Raw genomic sequence first — 24,274 nt, forward strand, 5'->3', positions numbered from 1 at the left:
GAGGGGGATAGCAGAGGGAGGTCAGGTCAGCTGCTTGGAGAAGGTGAGCAGTGGAGAGTTGATTTTGTACAGCCCCAAGACCATTGGAGAAGCTTGAGAACTTTTGTGACCTGAATCTTTGTGTCCAACCAAATTCACATGTTGACAGATGCCCTGTCCCATAGTGTGGCTGCGTTTGGAGGCAGAGCTTCTAAGGAAGTCATTAATGTCAAATGTCCTAAGGGTAGGGTCCCGATCCTGGAGGACTGTTTGAAGAGACACCAGAGAGCTTACCTCCCCGGGGAGAGAGAGTTACATGCACAAAGAAGAGGCGTGTGAGCTCAGAGATGGAGGCGGCTGCATGCAACCCAAGGGGAGGACCCCTGCCAGATGCCAGTTCTGCTGGCACCTTGATCTTGGCCTTTCAGTCTCCAGAGCTGTGAGAAATCAGTGTCTATGGTCTAAGCCGCCTGTGCTATGGTATTTGTTATGGGAGCAGGAGCCAACTGACCCTGGAGCCCTGGATTGATTTGAGCTAAGGATCTGCAGACTGTGATGCCCACTAGGACTGTTACATATGTGGCCATAGGGTAGGGCAAGCTGGTACATGCAGGAGGCAGTGACAGGCTGTCACTGCCCTCCAGAGGAGGAAGAAAGGGGACCCAAGGTCATCTCAGTGGGGGTGGGAAGGGGACCCGGGATTCAGGAGAGCTGGGCAGGAGGGAGGGGAGAATTTCCTGAAGATGGGCTGTGATTTGTTTGTCCCAAGCAACTGGTGTGACTGGTTTAAACAAATGAGCCTAACAGGCGGTGGCGCAGTGGATAGAGCGTCAGATTGGGATGCAGAGGACCCAGGTTCGAAACCCCGAGGTCACTGGCTTGAGCGCAGGGATCACTTGGTCTGCTGTAGCCTCCCTGGTCAAGGCACATATGAGAAAGCAATCAATGAACAACTAAGGTGCTGCAATGAAGAATTGATGCTTCTCATCGCTCTCCCTTCCTGTCTGTCTGTCCCTATCTGTCCCTCCCTCTGTCTCTCTCTCTCTGTCACATACACACACAGTCTCAAATTAAAATGCAGCCATAGGATGAAATACTAATTAACTTTTTTAAAAAGAAAAGAATGAGGAACTCTCTGTGTACTGACTGGGAAAGCTCTCCAAGAAATTTCAAGTGAAACAGGCAGGGCAGAAATGTATTTACTATGCTGTCATTTGGATTAAAGGTAGGGAGAGTCTGTGTCCATATTGATAATGGTGGTCACCACCTTGGCAGGGGGCGGGGGAACATTTTACTGAAAAGCTTCTTGTGTATTTTTTTTAAACCATGTAAATGTGTTATTGCTTCATAGGAAAAACTAATGGCATTTACTTTTTTTTTCTTCTTTTCCAAATGAAAGGAAGGGAGATAGACTCCCACAAGCTTCCCGACCAGGATCCACCAGCAACCTCTGTCTTGAGCCGATGCTCTGCCCATCTGGGACATGCTCACAACCTAGCTACTTTAGAACCTGAGGCAGAAGCTCCATAGAGCCATCCTCAGCGCCCCGGGCCAATGCACTCGAATCAGTTGAGCCATGGCTGCAGTAGGGGAAAAGAGAGAGAGAGAAAGAGAGAGAGAGAGAAGGGAGAGGGGAAGAGGAGGAGAAGCAGATAGTCATATCTCCTGTGTGCCCTGACTGGGAATCAAACCCACGACATCCATATGCCAGGCTGACACTCTACCACTGAGCCAACCAGCCAGGACCAGTGTTCACTTGTTTTTTAAACTGATGATCAGTTAGTGCATAACTTTCAAGGATTAAATTCCTCTAAATATTTAAGCACTGTACAAAATATGATAAAGTTTTTAAAAAACATGTCAGCTGAGACTCACAATGCATTCTGATTCAATTCACAAAGTCTCATGGTACTCATCAATTAAAAGTTATCTAATTACTAATACATCAATTTTATTGAATATGTCCTGCAGAGTGGTCTGTGCCCCGCATGGTATGTGGAGCCTGTTCTGTCCTGGTTAGATCTGATGTTTATGTATTTATTTGTTTCTATTGATTTTAGAGAGAGGAAGGGACAGAGGGCAAGAGAAACAGGAACATCAATCTGTTCCTGTATGTGCCCTGACCAGGGATCGAACTGGGCAACCTCTGTACTTGGGGATGACGCTCTAACCAGCCGAGCTCTCCAGCCAGGGCCTGGTTAGATCTAACTGTGGGTTAGATCCTGGCAGAAGTCACACATCAGGATCTCTGAACAGTTGGTCGCTTGAAGCTTTAGGAGGTGGGACATCTCCCCTCATCCCTTCAGGGGAGGAGGGGCGACCCACAGAACACAGCTTCCCCCTGTCTTTGTCCCCTCACTCCAAGGACAGGGCATCAGTAGACATGGTCAGTGATGACCACACTGGTTTCGCAACCACTTCACCCTGGCTTTGACGCATGGGAAGTTTGGCATTTACCATCATTTTTATCTTTCTCTGGCCTTGAGCAACCCAACTGAAATGGAGACAGCACATTTTATGCACACTTTTATAAACATTTATAGAGACTACCTTCACCTACCAAGTTTACCCCTCCTGGAGTTGCAGAATCACCCACCCCAGGAGAGCACACTGTTCTTTTGAGCCCCCCTGTGGCCACTGAGGTTGGGGTCCAGGGGATCTCTGGGATCTGGACCCCATGTTGCAAGTCTCTCCCTGCAGTCCTCAGTATCGGAAGACATTCTGTGTAACCAGTGTTTGCCCTTTTTGAAAGTGCCTTTGTGGTCTGTTTATGCAATCTTTGCCTATTCCAGGGTCACGAAGATTCTGCTGTTTTCTAAAAGCTTTGTTGTCTGTCACATGCAGATCTGTAGTCCATCCAGAATTGATCTGGTATGGTGTGAGGCAGGGATCAAGAAACTTTTTATTTTTTTATTTTTACTATTTGGATATTCAGTTGACCCAGCATTACTTATTGAAATCTTTATTTCTCACACATTTTCTTTTTCCATACAATTTTTTAAAGTGCTTACCATATATCAGGCAGGTCTGGGTGTACAGAAGTGAGGAAATCCAAGCCCTTATTTTTACAGAGCTTATATTCTAGGGAGGGCAACAGACCATAAGTAAGATGAAACATGTCAAGGATGATGAATGCTGAGATGAACAATAAAGCAGGGACAGGGGACATACCATAATGTATTTAACCAGTCTTTCTTTCTCTCTCTCTCTCTCTCTCTCTCTCTCTCTCTCACGAGAGAGAGACAGGAAGGGAGAGAGATGAGAAGCATCAACTCATAGTTGCAGCACTTTAGTTGTTCATTGATTGCTTCTCATATGTGCCTTGACAGGGGTGGGGGAGGCTCCAGCCAAACCAGGGACCCCTTGTTCAAGCCAGCAACCTTGGGATCATGTTGAGGATTCCACACCCAAGCCAATAATTCTGTGCTCAAGCTGGTGAACCCACACTCAAGCCAGCGACCTTGGTGTTTTGAACCTGGGTCCTCAGCATCCCAGTCGGTGCTCTATCCACTGCACCACCACCAGTCAGGCTAATCGGTCTTCTATTAGAGGTCACTTGGGCTATGACCAATGCTTTATTATTGTAATAGCATTACTGTGAGCATCTTTAAAACAAATGCTTGGAAATATTCCTGATTTTTAAAAATAATAAATATGTGGATAAAGACTTATACATCAAGGATAAGAGATCACCCTTAATTTAGGGTGAGCCCCAAGTTAAGGCCCATCCTTAGGCTTTGACACATTTCCCAGTTCCTCTCCGAAAGAGCTTACCATGTACCCAGTTGGAGGGAGCTAAGCTCCCTGGATTTCCGTGGTTGTTGGAGGAGCTCTTTGGGTCATTTTTTACAGCAGGATGAACATATGAAGTCCCTTCCCATGCCCATACCTGTGGTGTTTATACACAGTACTTAACAATTCTCTTCAATAACTTTCCTCCTTCCAACCCAAGTACTAGCCAATTTTTACATCACACTGACCTCTCCCATCTTGGCACCCAATTATATATAGTATGTTGTTTCATTACTTATTTCAAGTGACTTATATCTTGTTTCCTTAGAAGATTGTTTTTCCAGTTGCTGGGAAGAGTTTCTAGTACTTCCCAGAGCATGTAGCAAAGTATAACACACATGCTAAGTGATTAGAATGGTGCCTCTCAGAACCACAAGCTCATCTACAGGCAGAGGTCTGCAGGTAGTGTTGGCTCCATTTGAACAGGCCAGTCTAGTCTTTTTGTAACAAACCATGTGGGGTGCCTTACAACCCAGCCCAGGGTCATGAGGACTTGGGGAAGCATTGTCAGCTGGAGCCAACTGGTCAACTCACAGGGGCTTTTTGTGAAAAGATTTCTACCTGAAAGACAATCAGAATCTCTGCTCCCTGAGTTTGTACTGACAGCAATTTGTCCATTGCCCCGAGACAGCCACCGAGAGGGCCCGGGCCACCAGGGTGAGCCTGCTGAACATCCCCTATGGAGATGGTGGAGGGGAGAAGCTAGACATCTACTTTCCCAAGGCAGAATCTGAAGGTGAGCAGAGGAGCTGGCAGTCCCTTCGCAGTGCTCAGCTGGGACCCCTGCCTCAGCCTGCACCCCGCGTTCTGTCTTCCAGCCCTGCCTTTCCTCTTGTTCCTTCATGGAGGATACTGGCAGAGTGGCAGGTAGGTCAGGAAATCTGGATGAGGAGAGACAAAGCAGGTTCCTCTCTGGCGGGCCTGTGAGTGTCCTGGGACTGCTGCCCCAAATTCCCCCACACTGGGGGGCTTGTCACAGTTCTGGGACTGGAAGCCTAAGACCAAGGTATCAACAGAGCCATGCTCCCCCAAAGGCCTCAGAGGAGGACCCATCCTGCTTCTGGTGGCTCTTGGCCTCCTTGGCTTGTGGCAGCATCACAAGCTCAGCCTCTATCATCACATGGCCTTTGTGTCTCTGTGTCTCAGAGTTCCTCTTTTCTCTTATAATATCACCAGTTACTGAAGTTAGAGCCCATCCTAAATTAAGGGTCATCTCATCTCTCAAGATTCTTAATTACATCTGCAAAGACCCTATCTCCAGATAAGGTCATATTTGAAGGCACTGGGGGCTAGAATGTGGACATATCTTTTCAGAGGACACTGTTTGACCCACTATAGTTCAGTGAGAAGTATGGGTAGTCCACTTTGTAATCAAAGGGAAAGCCACAGGGAGTCTCTATCTCAGGAAGTGCCTGTGATAGGAACCCACCCTCATACATTCATGTTCACAGTTCATTTATTGCACCTTTATCCTTTGCTATATGACAGTCTCTACATGTCAGACCGCCTTCAGTTCTCATACACAGCCCTGAAGAGAAAGAGCATAATCGTCCAGACAAGGAAATGAGCTTAAAGGTTAAATGAAGTCCCCAAGGTCCCACAGCTTGCATGTGATGTGGCAGGGGCAGAACTTCCTATCTTTTCCACACCACATGGGTCAGAGAGGGACAGTGCTCTGGGTGGACAGGACACAGAAGCAGCATGGTGGCCACATTGCCTCCAGTTGTCACACCTTTGTCGCTTTCTATAGTAAAGATGCATCAGCCTTCATGGTCAACCAACTGACAGCTCAGGGAGTGGCCGTGGTGATCATGGCTTATGACATTGCCCCCAAAGGTAATGAGGGTGGTCCTGCAGCTTGGGGGCTGGTGGGCTTTGGAAGGGAGTGAGCCCCTGACAGAGCCTAGCCTGGTTCATGCTCTCTGTGCAGGCACCCTGGACCAGATGGTAGACCAGGTCACCCGGGGCATCGCGTTTGTCCAGAGGCGGTATCTGTCCAATAAGTGGGTATCATTAGAGGGTTTCCTTTTGTCAGATGATGCGGTGGGGGAGTACACTGGGTTCAGCCCCTTCGATGCAGCCCAGCTGCCTTTCTGGCCCATGGAGTAGAGAACAAGTTGGGATGCCTGATGTTTTGAGGAAACCAAGTGCAAACCTGGCTCTCTTCTCTGACTCATCCCAGGGGAATTTACCTGTGTGGACACTCAGCTGGGGCCCACCTGGCCGCCATGATGCTCCTGGTTAACTGGACCAAGCATGGACTCATGCCCAACCTCAAAGGTTTCTGTAGAGACTGCAGCCTGGCTGGGCAGCCTTCACCCTCCCTTGTTGGGCTTGCGGGTCTGCATTAACTGCTCAAAATCCAATGCTCGTGCTTGGCTTGACCTAGGGGTTTTGAGCTCTGTAAGCAGCGCCTGTTTGCTTCTCCTCTGCCCCCTAGTCTGGTCTTGCCCCCCTGGCCCTGGAGCCTGGCCTGGCCCCGGAGCCTGGTTTGGCCCCATCTTGCCCACATGGTGCCTGCTTGAGACCTGGTCTTGGTGGTCTTGCCACTGGGCCCTCCCACTGTTTTACCTTTACAGGCTTTTTCCTGGTAAGTGGGATCTACGACCTGGAGCCCATCACACACACCTCTGTGAACATCCCTCTCCTCTTGACCTTGTGAGTCACTCCCCTTCCTTCCCTAGCTGGCCTAGCACTTGCAAGGAGGGGGAGGGGGAGAGTTGAGGCACAGGCTTTTCTCTGTCCTGAGTTGCCCCCCCCCCCCCCGTACCAGGGAGGATGCTCGGAGAAACAGCCCACAGCAGCAGCTCAAGGTGGCCGCCAAGCAGCCTGTGGATCCCGCCTGCCATGTGCTAGTGGTTGTGGGCCAACACGACAGCCCCGAATTCCACCGACAGTCCAGAGAATTTTATCAGGTACCCCGAGCATCCTGCTTTGGGCTGGAGGTTGAAAGTCATGCAGTCTCATGATCCTTATCTTTATTTCAGTCAAATGACTCTGAGACCATTATTTACTTAATCAGATGCTTAGTGAGTACCTGGTGTGTGTCAGGCACAGTGTGAGAGCCCCTCTCTCCACTCCTGCAGCCTCATATTCCCCCTTCCTCATTTCTCCTACCCAGATGCTCTGCCAAGGAGGGTGGAAAGCCTCATTTGAAGAACTCCATGATGTGGATCACTTTGAGATCATCTGGAAACTAACCCAGAAGGACTATATGCTCAGCCAGGTGGGGTGCGTCCCTTCTGGTGAACAGCATGGATCCTGCCGTAGCCCCTATACATGAGGACAGGCGGGGAGGCAGGGAGCAAAGAGGAGCCACTGGGCTGGTTTTCTGGTGTCCAGGAGGCTGGAGAACCTAAGTTTGGGGGACCTGACGATAGGAATCAAGTGCCATGCTTGCTTCCTGTACTTCACCGCCCTGCAAATCAGCCCCAAGTGATGTGCAGGGTCTGGTCCTGGGCACACAGGTTGGGATCTGCACGGGGTGGACGGGGAAAGGCAGGTACGAGACGGTGTAAGCCTGTCCGTGTCTCAGCATAAAAGCAAAGTCAACTTCATACAGGAAGGGACAGGTGAATCTGGTATGTAAATGTTTATTGCAGTTTTAATATGGAAAATCCTTTTTAAAGTCAAAGGATAAACTGGCAAAAATATGTGCCATGGACCTGGCAGGAAAAGGTACTACTTTTTTCTGGGCAAGTGGGCACTTGACAAACTTCAGTTTTCAATCAGCTGCCGCGTCTGTTGGGCTTTTCTAGCATTCAGTTTTCATTCACATGGTTAGTATCCTTACTATATAAAGAGCCCTTTCTAATCAAGAAATAAATTCACCTGACCAGATGGTGGCGCAGTGAATAGAGTGTTGGACTGGGATGCGGAGGACCCAGGTTCGAGATCCCGAGGTCACCAGCTTGAGCATGGGCTCATCTGGTTTGAGCAGAGCTCACCAGCTTGGACCCAAGGTCGCAGGCTTGAGCAGGGGGTCACTCTGTCTTCTGTAGCCCCACGGTCAAGGCACATATGAGAAAGCAATCAGTGAACAACTAAGGTGTTGCAACAAAAAACTAGTGATTGATGCTTCTTATCTCTCTCCGTTCTTGTCTGTCTGTCCCTATCTATCTGTAAAAATATATAAATAAATAAATAAATAATTTAAAAAATAAAAAAAAAAGAAATAAGAAATTCTTTCTCTTTATGAACTGAGATAAGTGGCCCTGGTCAGATAGCTCAGTTGGTTGGAGTGCTGTCCTGATACACCAGGGATGTAGGTTGGATTCCTGGTCAGGGCACATACAAAAATCAACCAATGAATGCATAAACAAGTGGGACAAGTCGATGTCTCCCCCCCCCCCTCAAGTAGATAAATTTAAAATAAAATTTTTAAGAACTAAAATAAGTGGAAAATAGACAAAGAGTAAGAGATCATTTTAAAATAGAAATAGCCAGTAACCATGGGGGAAGATTAAAGATCATAGAAATGTAACTTGAACACTTTCTTTTTTTGTTTTTGACAGATGTCTCTGTCTCAGACAGACAGGAAGGGAGAGAGATTAGAAGCATCAATTCTTCACTGTGGCACCTTAGTTATTGATTGCTTTCTCATATGTGCCTTAACCAGGGAGCTACAGCAGAGTAGGTGACCCCTTGCTCAAGCCAGCAATCTTGGGCTCAAGCCAGCGACCATGGGTTCATGTCTATGATCCCACGCTCAAGCCAGCAACCCCATGCTCAAGCTGGATGAGCCTGCATTCAAGCCAGTGACCTCAGGTTTTTGAACCTGGGTCCTCTGTGTCCCAGTCCAACACTCTATCCACTGCGCCACCACCTGGTCAGGCACTTAAACACCTTTCACTCGGAATGTTTGAGTTCTAGCTGTTCCATGCTAGTGAACAGGTGAAGAGGCAGCCAGGGCCGTCTCCTCCAGGTCTCCTGCTGGGAGCTCCCGTCGCCTCCAGGTCTGCTGCTGGAAGCTCCCGCCGCCCCGACTGTTTGGCCCAAACCTGCTGACTCAGGAATTCCTCTGGAATCTGGACAGCAAAATCACAAAAACACACAAAGATAGTCTCCACAGCTTTATTCACGTTCAAAACTTGGAAACAACCTAAATGTCCCATGGGGTTAAATTACGGTAGACTCAGGTGATGAAACAGTGCATGAAAATTAGGACATATCACGTTGATTCACAAGTGGAGGCAGAAACAGAGACAGTGGCTCCAACATATTCCTAGCTCACATACTTAGACAGCTGGGCCTTTGGGGCATAGGGTGCGCACAAAAAGAACTGTCCACCAGTGGTGTCAGGAGTGCGTGTTTGGAATTCAGTTCCATGGTCTACCATGATCATGCATTTTTTCTTTTTTTTTTTTTCTTTTTTTTTTTTAATTTTTCTGAAGCTGGAAACGGGGAGAGACAGTCAGACAGACTCCCGCATGGCCCAACCGGGATCCACCCAGCACGCCCACCAGGGGGCGACGCTCTGCCCACCAGGGGACGATGCTCTGCCCCTCTGGGGTTTCGCTCTGTTGCAACCAGAGCCACTCTAGCCCCTGGGGCAGAGGCCAAGGAGCCATCCCCAGCATCTGGGCCATCTTTGCTCCAGTGGAGCCTCGGCTGCTGGAGGGGAAGAGAGAGACAGAGAGGAAGGAGAGGGGGAGGGGTGGAGAAGCAGATGGGCGCTTCTCCTGTGTGCCCTGGCCGGGAATCGAACCCCGGACTTCTGTACGCCAGGCCGACGCTCTACCACTGAGCCAACCGGCCAGGGCCATTTTTTATTTTTTTAACAAACACTCCTAAATGACATCTCTTGGAAAACCGAAGAAATAAATCTTTTGGAGAACCTAAGAAAATAGCCTGACCTGTGTGGCGCAGTGGATATAGCATCAACCTGGAACGCTGAGGTTACTGTTTTGAAACCCTGGGCTTGCCGGTCAAGGCACATATGGGAGTTGATGTTTCCTGCTCCTCCTCCTTCTCTCTCTCTCTCCTCTCTAAATAAAATAAATATAAAATAAATATAGCCTGACCAGGCGGTGGCACAGTGGATGGAGCGTCGGACTGGGATGCAGAGGACCCAGGTTCGAGGCCCCGGTGTCGCCCGCTTGAGCGCGGGCTCATCTGGTTTGAGCAGAAGGCCCACCAGCTTGAACCCAGGGTCGCTGGCTCCAGCAGGGGGTTGCTCGGTCTGCTGGAGGCCCGTGGTCGGGGCACATGTGGGAAAGCAATCAATGGGCAGCTGGGGTGTTACAACGCGCAATGAAAAAACTGATGATTGGTGCTTCTCATCTCTCTCCGTTCCTGTCTGTCTGTTCCTGTCTATCCCTCTCTCTGACTCACTCTCTATCTCTGTAAATAAATAAATAAATAAATAAATATATATATATATATATATGAAATAAAATGAATAAATAAAATCTTTAAAAACTGAATCAAAAACCTAAGAATAAACATTTTAGGATTTGGGGGCCATCGGGCCATCGGTCTCCTATACAAATGTCCAACTCTGCTGTTGTATCTCAGAGGCTGCTTGCCACAGTTTGTAAATGAGCGAATGTGGTGGGGCTCCAATCAGACTTTATGTTATGGATGCTAAAATTTGAATTTTACACTATTTTTAAATTTTTATTTTAAAAATATGGTTGCACTCTATTATTTTATGTTGGTTTCAAGTGTACAGCATAGTGATTAGACAATCATATAGTTTACAAAGTGATTCTCCCCATGAAATAAGAATTTTATACAATTTTTACCTATCCATAAATAATATATTTTTTGGATTTCTTTTCAACTTTTGGGGGATTTTTTTGTTTTGTTTTGTTTTTTTGTGGCAGAGACAATCAGAGAGAGGGACAGATAGGAACAGACAGACAGGAAGGGAGAGAGATGAGAAGCATCAATTCTTCATTGCATCACCTTAGTTGTCCATTGATTGATTTCTCACATGTGCCTTGATCGTGGGGCTACAGCAGACCGAGTAACCCCTTGCTCAAGCCAGAGACCTTGGGTCCAAGCAGGTGAGCCTCGCTCAAACCAGATGAGCCCACGCTCAAGTTAGCAACCTTGAGGTCTCGAACCTGGGTCCTCCACATCCCAGTCCAACACTCTATCCACTGTGCCACCGCCTGGTCAGGCATCTTTTCAACTGTTTAAAAACATAAAGCCATTCTTGGCTTGTGGGTCACACACAAATGGATAGTGACCAGGCGGTAAGTCTACACAGTTCTGGGCACTGCATTAGATAGAACATTTCTGAAGGGAGGTGGGAAAGGACTCCTGAGTTGCATTTCTGTGATCAGTAATGCAGCCTGTTTCTTTAATCAGATTCGTCCTGAGAGCTCTCACAAGAACCTTTCCAATTCTGGGGCTCGTGTCTTTCTTCCTGATGCAGATTATTTTGAAAACAATCTTCCATGAGTTCTGATGGCTCCTGAACCCCAGATGACGTGCACCCAACTTGTGATGCTTCTCCAAGGGGCCTGACCACTGCCCCCTTCTGCCAGCCTCCACTTCCCCGGTGCCCGGTAGCCCCTGTTTGTCCACTTGCCCTGGCAAGAGCCCACTCTTCCCACTGCTCTCAGCAGGAATACAGGTCTCCACTGCATGCCCTGGTCTGGATTCAGCCACTCCAGGGATGGTCCCGCCCAAGACAATGCTGCATGATGCCGGGAGCCACTTCTTACCAAGTCTGACCCTCCACCCTGCCCACCCCACCTGCTGAGGAAGGTGACAGAAATGACAGCTCCTAACCTTTCATACACTTATCTCCAGCTTGCTGCCCATAAACCTTTTAAAACAAATTAGAAAAGAATATTCTTTCGTGATCTGTAAAAGTTATATGAAGTTCAGCTTGTGGATAAAGCATCAACCTGGAATGCTGGGGTTGCTGGTTCGAGACCCTGGGCTTGCCTGGTCAAGGCACATATGGGAGTTGATGCTTCCTGCTCCTCCCCCCTTCTGTCTCTCCTCTCTAAAATGAATGAATAAAATCTTTTTTTAAAAATTATATAAAATTCAAGTCCACAAATAAAGTTTCATTGGAGCCCAGCCACGTTCATTCATTTACGAATTGTCTGTGGTGGCTTTGGAGCTACAAGGGCCGAGCTGGGGTGCTGTGTCTGAGACTGCATGGTCCCCAAAGCTAACTATTTATGAGCTGGCTTTTTTCAGAAAAGTTTGTTACTCCTTCTGTAAAAGCTTCCCAGACCACTTCTGCCTTTTGTTTCACTGCTTTGTCCATTCGGTCCTCGGCTCCTCATAACATTGGGGTCTGTCGCTGAAAGCCCTGGGATGTTAGCCTCGGGGATACTACCTTGACCGTGACAACAATGAAAGCCACGAGTTTCCTCTGCCCACCACATCCCACTGCCTCTCTGCCTCACTCTGAATACCTTGCAGTTCAAAAATGGTTGATTATAGGGGGGAAAAAAGTAGTCTCAATATCTGTCAATAAGGTCTAAGTACATCTGAGCAGCCAGCCACCACATGGCCATTAGATTGAGATCTATGTTTACAGAATATTCAGGCACAGAATTATATGATGAGCCTGACTGGTGGTAGTGCAGTGGATAAAGCACCGACTGAAACAATGAGGTCCCAGTTTGAAACCCCAAGCTCACCAGCTTGAATGTGGGCTTGCAAGCTTGAGTGCCGGGTCACTGGCTTGAATGTGGGATCAATATGATCCCAAGGTCACTGGCTTAAACCCAAAGGTCTCTGGCTTGAAGCCAAAGGTTGCTGGCTTGAGCCACCAATTTGAGTGTGGGCTCACCAATTTAAGAATGGGATCATAGTAATGATCCCAAAGTCACTGACTTCTGCTCAAAGGTCACTGGCATGAGCCCAAGCTCATTGGCTTGAACAAGGGGTAACTGGCTTAGCTTGAGCTGCCCAGTTAAGGCACATACAAGAAGCAATCAATGAACAACTAAGGTGAAGCAACTATGACTTGAAGCTTCTTGCTCTCCTCCCTCTCTCTCCCTTCCTGTCTCTCTCAAATCAATAAATTAAAAAATATAAATTTATTAAATAATTCCCAGCTGCTGGGTTAATTCTTAGCTGTGGGAATCTGATTTTTTTTAAAAATTACATGACCAAAGCAGATGCTTCATGATACAATAGATTACCATCAGTGATGTCACCTAATATAAAACTTACAAAGTGCCCTGTTTCTGAATGTGCTTGTGCCTCTGTGACTATGGGGAAGAGTTAGACTTCCCACACATCTCTCTTCTCTTTGGGGAGGGAGTGGAGTGGGAAGTGTGGAATGTACTGTTGGCTTCTGGGTTCTATGTATCTTTTAGGATAAGAATGTGATGAATATTTAGATGTAGTCTGTAACTTGAAACATTAAAATAATAAAAAAGCAAAGTCCTGGACAGTTGTCTCAGCGGTAGAGCATCGGCCCGGCATGTGGATGTCCCAGGTTCAATTCCCGGCCAGGGCACACAGAAGAAGCACCCATCTGCTTCTCCACCCTTCCCCCTCTCCTTTCTTTCTATCTCTCTCTTCTTCTCCCGCAGCAAAGCTCCATTGGAGCAAAGTAGGCCCAGGAAAGAAAGGGAGGGAGGGAGGGAGGGAGGGAGGGAGGGAGGGAGGGAGGGAGGGAGGAAGGAAGGAAGGAAGGAAGGAAGGAAGGAAGGAAGGAAGGAAGGAAGGAAGGAAGGAAGGAGAGAATACTCCAAAAGCCTTCAGGATGCATGCAAATGAGAATGACCTGGATGTAACTTGAATTGCTCTAGATTTTTAAAGGAAATGACCCACAAATTGTAGGACTTCATTTAATACTTGTAACAAATTCCTGATGGGACTCCTCACAGCTGCTGACAGGAAACCCAGGCACCACATGAGGCGTTGAGCATTGCTGTCTTAGGTTATGCTGTTTTAAGGCAAAATGCCCTAAGGTAAGCAAAGGACAAAACAAAAACGTGTTACCGCTGTGTGATCCTGTTTTTATTTAAGGGAACACAGACACACATACAGGCACATGACATGCTCTACACAGGTGTCTGTAGGGACAGAAAAAAGGCAGGAGACTACATATGTATGTTTTTTTTGGTTTTTTGTTTTCATTTTTGACAGAGACAGAGCAAGTCAGAGAGGGACAGACAGGAAGGGAGAGAGATGAAAAGCATCAATTCTTTGTTGCGGCATCTTAGTTGTTCGTTGATTGCTTGTTGGTTCATTGCTTTCTCATATGTGCCTTGACTGGGGGGCTACAGCAGAGCGAGTGATCCCTTGCTCAAGCCAGCGATCCTAGACTCAAGCCAGTGACCTTGGGCTCAAGCCAGCAACCTGTGGGCTCAAGCCAGCAACAATGGGATAATGTTTATGATCCCACGCTCAAGCCAGCGACCCCGTGCTCAAACTGGTGAGCCCGCACTCAAGCTGGATGAGCCCATGCTCAAGCCAGCGACCTCGAGGTTTTGAACCTGGGCCCTCCTCATCCCAGTTCAATGCTCTGTCCACTGTGCCACCATCTGATCAGGCTACATGCGTATGTTAATAGTCGACTGACAAGGTGAAATTGTGGGCAAGTTTCATTTCCTTTTATCAAGTATTATTTTCTCTTTATATTTCTATAAACATTTTAATTGACCATAAAAGTTACATGAAATAGACTGAGATTAAATAACTGATCAATGCTAAATTTGCTGATTTGGGCAATTATGCTCTGATAATGTGAAAGAATGAAGTATTTAAGGGTAAAGAGTCAGGATGCCTTCAACTTACTCTTAAATGGTTCAAGTAAAAAATATACATATATACATAGCCTGACCTGTGGTAGCGCATTGGATAGAGCAGGGGTCCCCAAACTACAGCTCATGGGCCGCATGCGGCCCCCTGAGGCCATTTATCCGGCCCCCGCCGCACTTCTGGAAGGGGCACCTCTTTCATTGGTGGTCAGTGAGAGGAGCATAGTTCCCATTGAAATACTGGTCAGTTTGTTGATTTAAGTTTACTTGTTCTTTATTTTAAATATTGTATTTGTTCCCGTTTTGTTTTTTTACTTTAAAATAAGATGTGCAGTGTGCATAGGGATTTGTTTATAGTTTTTTTTTATGGTCCGGCCCTCCAATTCTCTGAGGGACAGTGAACTGGCCCCCTGTGTAAAAAGTTTGAGGACCCCTGGGATAGAGCATCAGACTGGGACACAGAGGACCCAGGTTCAAAACCCCAAGGTCCCCTGCTTGAGCTTGGGCTCATCTAGCTTGAGTGCGAGGACACTGGCTTGAGTGTGAGATCATAGACATGATCCCATGGTTGCTGGCTTGAGCCCAAAGGCTGCTGACTTGAAGCCCAAGGTCGCTGACTTGAGCCCAAGGTCACTGGCTTAAACAACGGATCACTTGCTCTGCTGTAACCCCCTGGTCAAGGCACATATGAGAAAGCAATCAATGAACAACTAAGGTGCTGCAATGAAGAACTAACTGATGCTCATCTCTCTTCCTGCCTGCCTGTCCCTATCTGTCCTTCTCTCTGTCTCTATCACAAAAAATAAGGTAAAGTAAAATAAAATAAAAAATAAAGCATCAACTTGGAACACTGAGATTGCCGGTTCAAAACCCTGGGCTTGCCTGGTCAAGGCACATATGGGAGTTGATGCTTCCTGCTCCTCCCCCACTTTTCTTTCTCCCTTTGTCTCTCCCTGTTTCTCTCTCTCCTCTCTAGAAAATGAGTTTAAAAAGTTAAAAATATGTATATGTATACTGTATATACATACACACGCATATGTGTGTATATGCATGTGTGTGTGTATACACACATATGGAGACAGAATGAGGATAATAAAATAAACAGGCAAAATGTAAACCAGTTAGACAATGTGGAGAAAAGGTATATGAGTCTTCCTTGCACTATTTTTTCTAAATTTAATTTAAAATCAGAAAACAGGAAGTTACCCAAACGCCATGACACTGGAAGCATAGAGGTCAGCAGGCCCCCATGGAGCTGGAGGACTAACGAGTCCTCTCATTTTGCCCTCTGCCCAGCCCTTCAGCGGGGAAAGGACAGGAACGCCCTGTCTGACAAAGACCAAGGACATGGGTAGTTTTTTAACTCCCGTAGGCTGCTGGACACCTTCTTTGGGGAGGGTAAGGGGCACCTGGTCATTGCCTGCTCTCCTTTAGGGTTGTCATTGTGGTGGCCCTGCCCTGCCCTGGAAGGCAGTCCTCCAGGACACCCAGGTCTGGGCGGTCAGCCGGGTCCTCAAGGACTTAGAGTTCCTCCCTGTCCCTGTCCTTTGCCTTTCAAGCTCACTTGGAGTGTTCTGTGTGGCCTGGAAACTCTCCTTCCAGACTGGAGAAGGTCAGGGTGACGCCCCCTGTAGTTGCCTAGCATTGGGAGCTCCACGGGGAGGGCGCCTGGAGCCCGGTTTTCATCCTGGATTCCCTGTCTTCTCCAGACTTCTGCCAGTGGCTCTGCGTCTCCATTTACTCAGGTCCCAGACCGTAAGGGAGTTTAGTATGTGAGAAAGCTGCTTTAACCCACTGAGCAATGCTACTCACGGAACAAAAATGGTGTGGGGCAACTGGCTGGATTGTGGAAGATGTGAATCTGAACCCTCTTCACACACCCTCCATTGGCATAATTCTGAGGGATAGGCGGTCAAGATGTCAACACAAAAACCAAAGCCAGAAGAAATCATCAATGAAGAACTTGCATAAGACATCTTAGAGTGGAACGAGCCCTTCTCAGCATGGCCAAAACATCCAAACAACAGAAGACAACCAGAAATAGAAAACAAGAGCCAGAGAGAAAATGAACAAAGAAACAGACTGCATAAAAATTTAATTTTTAAAAACTGTATTGGTTGTGTTTTGTTTTTTTTGAAAGATCACTTTGCTGTTCCACTTATTGATGCATTCTAATGGTTAACTCTTATATGTATCCTGATGGGGGATCAAACCCACAACCTTGGTATGTTGGGACAATGCTCTAACCAACTGAGCTACCTGGCTGGGGCAAACTGCATGAAGATTTAAACATGACAAGGTCAAAAGACAAACAAACTGGGTTCAGGGCTGAAGGACATGACACGTGAGGTTAAGCCCCTTCTGTGTACAAACCTTCACCAAACAGTAGGGAAAACCTCAGTAACCCCACAGAAAAATGGGCAAAGACATGAACAGATAATTCATGAAGTTTAAGTGACTAATAAACTTGAGAAGAGATGACTAGCCCCTTCTTTTAAATAAAGAGACATGACTAAACACAAGCATCTGTTGCTTCGAAGTCTCTGGTGGGCAAAGTTCAGAAATTGTTGTGACAGCAGTGTTGTGAGAAAACAACTCTCAGGGGTCAAAGAAAGTGGACTTGACCTCGTGTTAACCAGGGAGACCTTTGGCCCCGAGAATCTAGCAATGAATAGAAGCAACAGCCTCCCTCTCCTTCCCACCTCAGTGTGGATCTCCTTGTCTGTCTCGGTAAGGTTTTCTCTCCCCTCTCTATTTCACAGAATTGCTCACAATCCTCTCATAAATTAAGCTGAGGAATAAACCCAAGCCACCAGCTTCTTAAACAATTTATAATGACTGTGACTGGTAGAAATGAACCAAACAAAATTTGACAATGGCTGAAGCAGCATATGGTAAGTGTCTTTATTTAAACTGATATAAGCCTCAAGATCATTTTAGTTACCAAACTGAGATGTTAAAAATTGGACCCAAGGCAATAGGAATGGGGTAGAAATAATACAGACAACTCAAAATGGAAAAGGCTGTTACTGGTAAAATTTGATTTAGCCAAAAGCAGACCTATTAAACTAAATATTTGTTACAAAGTCCTATGGAAAATGGGGAGTTAGTGTGTAATGAGTGGAGTTTCAATTTGGGAAAATGAAAAAGTTCTGAAGACGGATGGTGGTGACAGCTGCACAACAAGGTTAATGTGCTTAATGCTACTAAACTGGACACGTAAATGGTTAAAATGGTAAATTTTATGTTTATGTGTATCTTACCCTGTATAATTGTGTATATATATATCAATATATATACACACATATATATAATATATAATACGTATGTATAATATAATACAGTGGTGTACCTTGACACACGAATTTAGTTCATTTCATGGCCGAGCTTGTGACTTAATTTGTTCATATGTCAAATTGAATTTCCCCATTTAAATTAATGGGAATGCAATTAATCCATTCCAGCCCCCCAAAACCACACCGATTTTTTGTTTTATATGCTTTTAAATAAAAAAATATATTTTATAAATAACAAATACACACATATATATATAATAAGAGAGAATGTAAAGAAATAAACTGGTTTATGAAATGTTATTTACGTTCAAGTTCAGGCGAAGATGCTGGCAGGGGGTGAAGACTGGCAGAGGTTTTCATTTCATGTGCTATCACTTAACATAACTTATTTTCTACACACTTAATGCTACATTTAATTGCAAAATTGACCTTACACACTACATATAATACTGTATGTATATTTTATCAATTTACTTGTGTAACCTGTGAAACCCAACGTTCAGCAGGCTATCTAGTGGAGGGTGGTGGAAGCTTGTGATTAAAATATCCACTCGTGACTTAAAGCAAAAAAATCCCACAAGTGACTGCTCATCTCTCAAATTGCTCATGATTTAAAGTTCTCGTGGCCCTGGCCGGTTGGCTCAGTGGTAGAGCGTCGGCCTGGCGTGCAGGAGTCCCGGGTTCGATTCCCGGTCAGGGCACACAGGAGAGGCGCCCATTTGCTTCTCCACCCCTCCCCCTCTCCTTCCTCTCTGTCTCTCCCTTCCCCTCCCACAGCGAGGCTCCATTGGAGCAAAGATGGCCTGGGCGCTGGGGATGGCTCTGTGACCTCTGCCTCAGGCGCTAGAATGGCTCTGGACGCAACAGAGCGACGCCTCAGATGAGCAGAGCATCGCCCCCTGGTGGGCATGCCGGGTGGATCCCGGTCAGGCGCATGCAGGAGTCTGTCTGACTGCCTCCCCGTTTCCAGCTTCGGAAAAATGAAAAAAAATAAAAATAAAAAAAATAAAGTTCTCGTGTGTTAATGTACCACTGTGAAAATAAATGCAGGCAGCCCTGGCCGGTTGGCTCAGTGGTAGAGCGTTGGCCTGGCGTGCAGAAGTCCCGGGTTCGATTCCTGGCCAGGGCACACAGGAGAAGCGCCCATCTGCTTCTCCACCCCTCCCCCTCTCCTTCCTCTCTGTCTCTCTCTTCCCCTCCCGCAGCGAGGCTCCATTGGAGCAAAGATGGCCCGGGCGCTGGGGATGGCTCCTTGGCCTCTGCCCCAGGCGCTGGAGTGGCTCTGGTTGCAACCAAGCGATGCCCTGGAGGGACAGAGCATCGCCCCCTGGTGGGCAGAGCGTCGCCCCCTGGTGGGCGTGCTGGGTGGATCCCGGTGGGGCGCATGCGGGAGGTCTGTCTGACTGTCTCTCCCCGTTTCCAGCTTCAGAAAAATACAAAAAAAAATAATAATAATAAAATAAATAAATGCAGGCATTCTAAATACTTTAACTTAATTAGACCTCTTTCTGTTACTGTAGACATTAAAAATAACCAAAGCCAGCCTGACCTGTGGTGGCGCAGTGGATAAAGCGTCGACCTAGAAATGCTGAGGTTGCCGGTTCAAAACCCTGGGCTTGCCTGGTCAAGGCACATATGGGAGTTGATGCTTCCAGCTCCTCCCCCCTTCTCTATGTCTCTCCTCTCTCTCTCTCTGTCTCTGTCTCTCCCTCTCCTCTCTAAAATGAATAAATAAATAAATAAACTAAGCCTTAAAAAATAACCAAAGCCAAAATGTCAAGGCTTTTCTACATATACAATGTTATATACTAACTTTATAATCAATATCTTATCAATGTTATGTTACTCTTGTATATGATGAAAGTATGAGTAATAATTTTTTTAAAAGACCTAAGCAGTTAAAGTTTTCAGTAAAATTAAAGTATTAATGGAAAAAAATTAAAACCTAAACTTAAAACATTTGCTTGATGGAGTATGCTCTAGAACAGCGTAGTCAACCTGGTCCCTACCGCCCACTAGTGGGCGTTCCAGCTTTCATGGTGGGCAATAGTGGAGCAACCAAAGTATAAATAAAAAGATAGATTTAACTATAGTAAGTTGTTTTATAAAGATTTATTCTGCCAAACTTAGCAAAAATCCGACATCAAGTACTTGGTAAGTAATTATTATTATATGCTTTAACTTGTAACTCTGCTTTATAAATTTTATGAAGTAAAGTTACCTCCCTACTTTATAAATCACCATTACTGTGGAACCGGTGGGCAGTTAGAAAATTTTACTACTAACAGAGATACAAAAGTGGGTGGTAGGTATAAAAAGGTTGACTACCCCTGATTTAGAAGATATTTCTGTTCAAGGAATGTGTGGGGCAATTGTGTTAGGCTTGCTTATGGGGTTACCAGCTGCAAGCACTTTGCTTCATTAGTGTGTAAGCACATGGCAGAGGCACATGTGCATGGCCTGTATAAGGCTATAGTGTTTGCACTCTAGAGAAATGAGAGATGGGAGATTGTGGATGGCAGATTGCCTGCCCACCACTGTGAGGGGCCATTTTGCTGTTTGTTTGCCTGAGAGGTGGTTTCTCCTGCCTGTGTGCTTGTCTGCAGTTGTGAGACTTTATTAAATGGAATGGTCCAACCTTTTCCAGCTCCGCAGTTTCTCTACCATCTGCCTGAATCCAATGTGAACCTGCCAGGCCATGGCCTTGGCCACTGGCATTACATCTGGCGTAGTCGGCAGGATTTGGAGCAGATAGGTATGAAGCCGCTGACACCCTTGAAGGGTGGGGTAGAGGAGTGGTCGCTGTTCTCCAGCATATGGTTCCCCATGGCTGTCCTTTTTGGGGACTGTGGGCTGGCTGTTTTTTACAATCCTGTGATAATAAACTAAGAGCTCTGTGTGAGAAGCTGAGTGAGGTCAAAAGCTCCAGGATGAGCTGCATACTGAGCAGCAACGACTGCGTGAACTGGAGCGAGAGCTGGAGAAGGAGGCCGACCGGGTTCGAGAGCTGCAGAGCACCGACGGCACCTGGAACTGAAGCGATCTACAGGTTCGTGAGTTGCAGTTTGCCCTGGAAGTTGAATGTTGGCGGCGGTACTTGTTGGAGGAACCACTGTGGGTTCAGCTTTAGGCCGAGAGTCAGCAGCCACAGGAGCTGAAGAAGGAGCTGTGCCAGTGGAGTGGCTCTGAGTCAGCGGGAGCGGGCGTCTCCAGCTCCTCTTGAGGATGTAGAGGCTCGAGCTGAAGTTGCTGCTCACACACTCAGAGCTTGGTCAGTGGTCGTCCAGAAGGTAAAAACCCAGCAGCAAAGAGCACCTACTGAGCCCCTGGAAGGGTTGCTGCGATTGTGAGGCGTAGGAGTGGATGGCAGCATGCTTTCTGAAGCAGAGATGGAGAGGTGGGCCACTGTTGCCACGAGCTCTTCCTTGGGGCACTGTCTTCAGAGCTGCTATGATGACAGGGATGAGGGGGAGGCCTAAGGCCGTAATCCAGTTGCCTGTAATGGACCTTTACCTTGGTGATTTGCACAGACAGCTGGGCTATGATGGACTGACTCCTGGACTGCAACCAGAGGGGGACACCAGCTCCCTTGTTGGATGGACATGCCACCTTTGGACAGTATGAGAGTCCCTGGGGGGGGCAGCTCTGGTGGACGCCCTCTTGCACCAGCAAACTGCTCTCAGTTGCAGAGATGCACCAAGGACATTTTTATTTTCGATGGGCATGGCCCTGGACTGCACAGGCGCCCCCACCTACAATGGGTGGCTTTGTTGACACTGTGGAATGGGGAGTTGGAGGTGGGCCTCCCGTTAACTCCCTCGGCAGAGTGCTCAGAGAGACATTGTGAAGGGCACCTTTGTAATTGTCATTTTTGGAATGTATGTAATGTACCTATTGTGAGGCGAGCAACCCTAAAGGGGTGGAATGTGGGGCAGCTGTGTTAGGCTTGCTCGCTGGTGTACCAGCTGCAAGCACTTCGCTTGATTAGTGCATGAGCACATGGCAGAGGCACGTGTGCACGGCCTCTATATAATAAGGCTGTGGGTGCTTGCGCTCGAGAGAGACGGAGGATTGGGGATTGCAGATGTGCGGATTGCATGTCCGCCACTGTGAGGGGCCATTTTGCTGTTTGTTTGCCTGAGAGGTGGTTTCCCCTGCCTGTGTGCTTGTTTGCCATTGTGAGACTTTATTAAATGTAATGGCCCTAACGCTTTCTGTCTCTGCAGTTTCTTTATCACCTGCTCAAATCCAATGTGGACCTGTTTGGCCATGGCCTCAGCCACCAGCATTACAGAATGCCATTAATATTGCTAGGATTCTGATTTAAATAGCCTAGGATAAGAGAGTCAGGGCCACATGCAATGGGCAAGATGGCAGAGCAAACCATATTATGCTCTGATGATTGAGAGGATGGGTTGGCTGTACACCAAAATTTTAAAGAAGGGCACATACACTTTCCCAGCAATCCTGCTTGCTGACCAGCATAACTGCACATGTGTGGCAGCCAGAAGGGTCAGCTGGAAATCTCCTGGTTCTGAGTGATTCGAGTTGCCATTTACACTTAAGGAAACAGGCTCAGAGAGGCCAGGTGCATGAATTCAAAGGAGAGTGCCCGTCAGATCATTGAAGGAGAGTGCCATTCAGATCTTCATGGCTCAGATTCACAAACTTAGGACTCTGGCTTTCCACATAAGCAGTGAGTGATGTTCTGCATGTGATACGCTAGCATGGCACCTCTGGGACTTCATCAGATTTATTTCCTGCTGGGCTGCTTGTGCTTGAAACGGGATCTGGTTGCATAGCGGGCCTGTAATTAGTACTCATTGAATGAATACCAAGTAAGTGCTCAGTAAATATAGACTTTGTCATCATGTGAGCTAGCTAGTGTACTGACAGCTATGTGTGGGAGTTAGATAAACGGGGTTTTAGATCTGCTCTAAATTAACAAAGAAAACCTCAACTAAAATTGGGATCTGGAAGGCCTGTAGAGAAAGGTATCACACTTTGCCTACCACTTAGGCAATTACCCTGTAATGCCAGTGGCCACTGTCATGGCCAGGAAGGTCCACATTGAATTTGGGCAGATGACAAAAAACCTGTGGAGCCGAAAGCATTGGGCCATTCCATTTAAGAGAGTCTCACAATGGCGCACAAGCATGCAGGCAGGGGAAAAACCGCTTTTCAGGCTACTAAACAGCAAGAATGGCCCCTTACAGTGGTGGGCAGGCAATCCTCCATCCACAATCCCCGATCTCTCTCGAGCGCAAGCACCCATAGCCTTATATAGGCCACACACACGTGCTGCTGCTACACACCCACGCACCAGTCAGTCAAAGTGCTTACAGCCGGTAACCCGTGAGCAAGCCTAACACAGCTGCCCCACAGCTGTGCACACATGCCTCTGCCAGGTACTCATGCGCTAATCAAGCAAAGTGCTGTGGCCGGTACACCAGTGAGCAAGCCTAACACAGCTCCCCACATACCCCAAACAGGAAAAGACTAGTGTTGCCTCTCCAACAGAAAGGTATATCTACTTTACTACCTGGGCAGGAAGAAGGAAGACTTTCTTCTGGCCCAGCAACAAGCCTAGCCAATGAAAAATGCTGCAGCTCAGCTGTGGGGCGGCTGTATTAGGCTTGCTAGTGGCTTTATCAGCAGCAAGTACTTGCTTGATTAGTGTGTAAGTATGGCAGAGGCACAGTGCAGAGCCTATCTTAGACTATGGGTGCTTCCCCTGGGCGGTGATTCTTCCAGATCACTCTCCTGCCACCATGAGGTGCAGTTTTCCTTCCTCCCCTGCCCTTATTGTGAATAGCAGGTTTTCCTTTGTTTATTAGCTCTTTCCTTTTTGTTGTTTATTTGTGAGCCTTCAATAAACGGGTATGGCCCGACACTTTCTGGCTCCAGTTTCTCTACCATCTGCCCAAATCCATTGTGGACCTGCCTGGCCTTGGCCACCAGCATTACAGGGGACATGGTACTTCCAGTCCACCCTTAGGTCTTGAGCCCATTGCCTCTCCATAGAACCCATGAAACGGGTACCATTGTCACTTTCAAGGACCAGCGGCCACCTGTACACAGCACTCAGGCAGTCCAGAGCCTGTATGACCGCCCTTTGGTCTAGACTCTAGGTTATGGGCAGGGTAGGCAGCAAGCAGACTGGTGGCAGTTTCTACACATGTCACTGCATATTGGTACCTGTCTGACTTTGGTAAGGGTCCAATGATGTCTGTGCCATCATGTCAGTGGAACATGACCCCTCTGGATCTGGCCAGGTAATGCCAGTTGTCTTCATGAGTGCTCCTTGGAACACACTGCACATTGCTTGCAGGCTGCAAGTACCTCTGCATAGGACACAGGCAAAGTCCATGCCTTAACAGTTGCCCATATAGTTTTTTGTCCTACATGGAGCAGATGCCAGTGGAGCCACTGTGCCATGTCACCTGCAGATGCAATCTCTAACCATCTCACCCTTGCCAAAGTGTCTGCTTCATCATTCTCAGGATGGGCTAGAGGGGC

At 47.2% G+C, this 24,274-nt stretch overlaps 1 protein-coding gene across 4 annotated transcripts in view; it reads left to right on the forward strand.

Moving 5' to 3' along the window:
• The window catches only part of AFMID (arylformamidase), a 26,207-nt gene extending 8,865 nt beyond the window's left edge, over positions 1-17,342 (forward strand). For 2 of the 4 annotated variants that reach the window (XM_066381401.1, XM_066381399.1), the window contains exons 4-12: positions 4,403-4,507; positions 4,590-4,638; positions 5,522-5,607; positions 5,702-5,774; positions 5,954-6,051; positions 6,351-6,429; positions 6,545-6,686; positions 6,893-6,997; positions 11,089-11,973. In XM_066381401.1, the coding sequence (XP_066237498.1) occupies positions 4,403-4,507; positions 4,590-4,638; positions 5,522-5,607; positions 5,702-5,774; positions 5,954-6,051; positions 6,351-6,429; positions 6,545-6,686; positions 6,893-6,997; positions 11,089-11,181 (830 nt within the window). In that variant the 3' untranslated portion in view covers positions 11,182-11,973. Of the gene's footprint in view, positions 1-4,402; positions 4,508-4,589; positions 4,639-5,521; positions 5,608-5,701; positions 5,775-5,953; positions 6,052-6,350; positions 6,430-6,544; positions 6,687-6,892; positions 6,998-11,088; positions 11,974-16,204 lie in introns of those variants that run through there. The other 2 variants (XR_010751090.1, XM_066381400.1) reach the window with 2 other exon arrangements.
• Positions 17,343-24,274: the final 6,932 nt, after the last annotated feature.

Source organism: Saccopteryx leptura, chromosome 4, assembly GCF_036850995.1.
Source record: "Saccopteryx leptura isolate mSacLep1 chromosome 4, mSacLep1_pri_phased_curated, whole genome shotgun sequence".
In the NCBI taxonomy this organism is placed as follows: domain Eukaryota; kingdom Metazoa; phylum Chordata; class Mammalia; order Chiroptera; family Emballonuridae; genus Saccopteryx; species Saccopteryx leptura.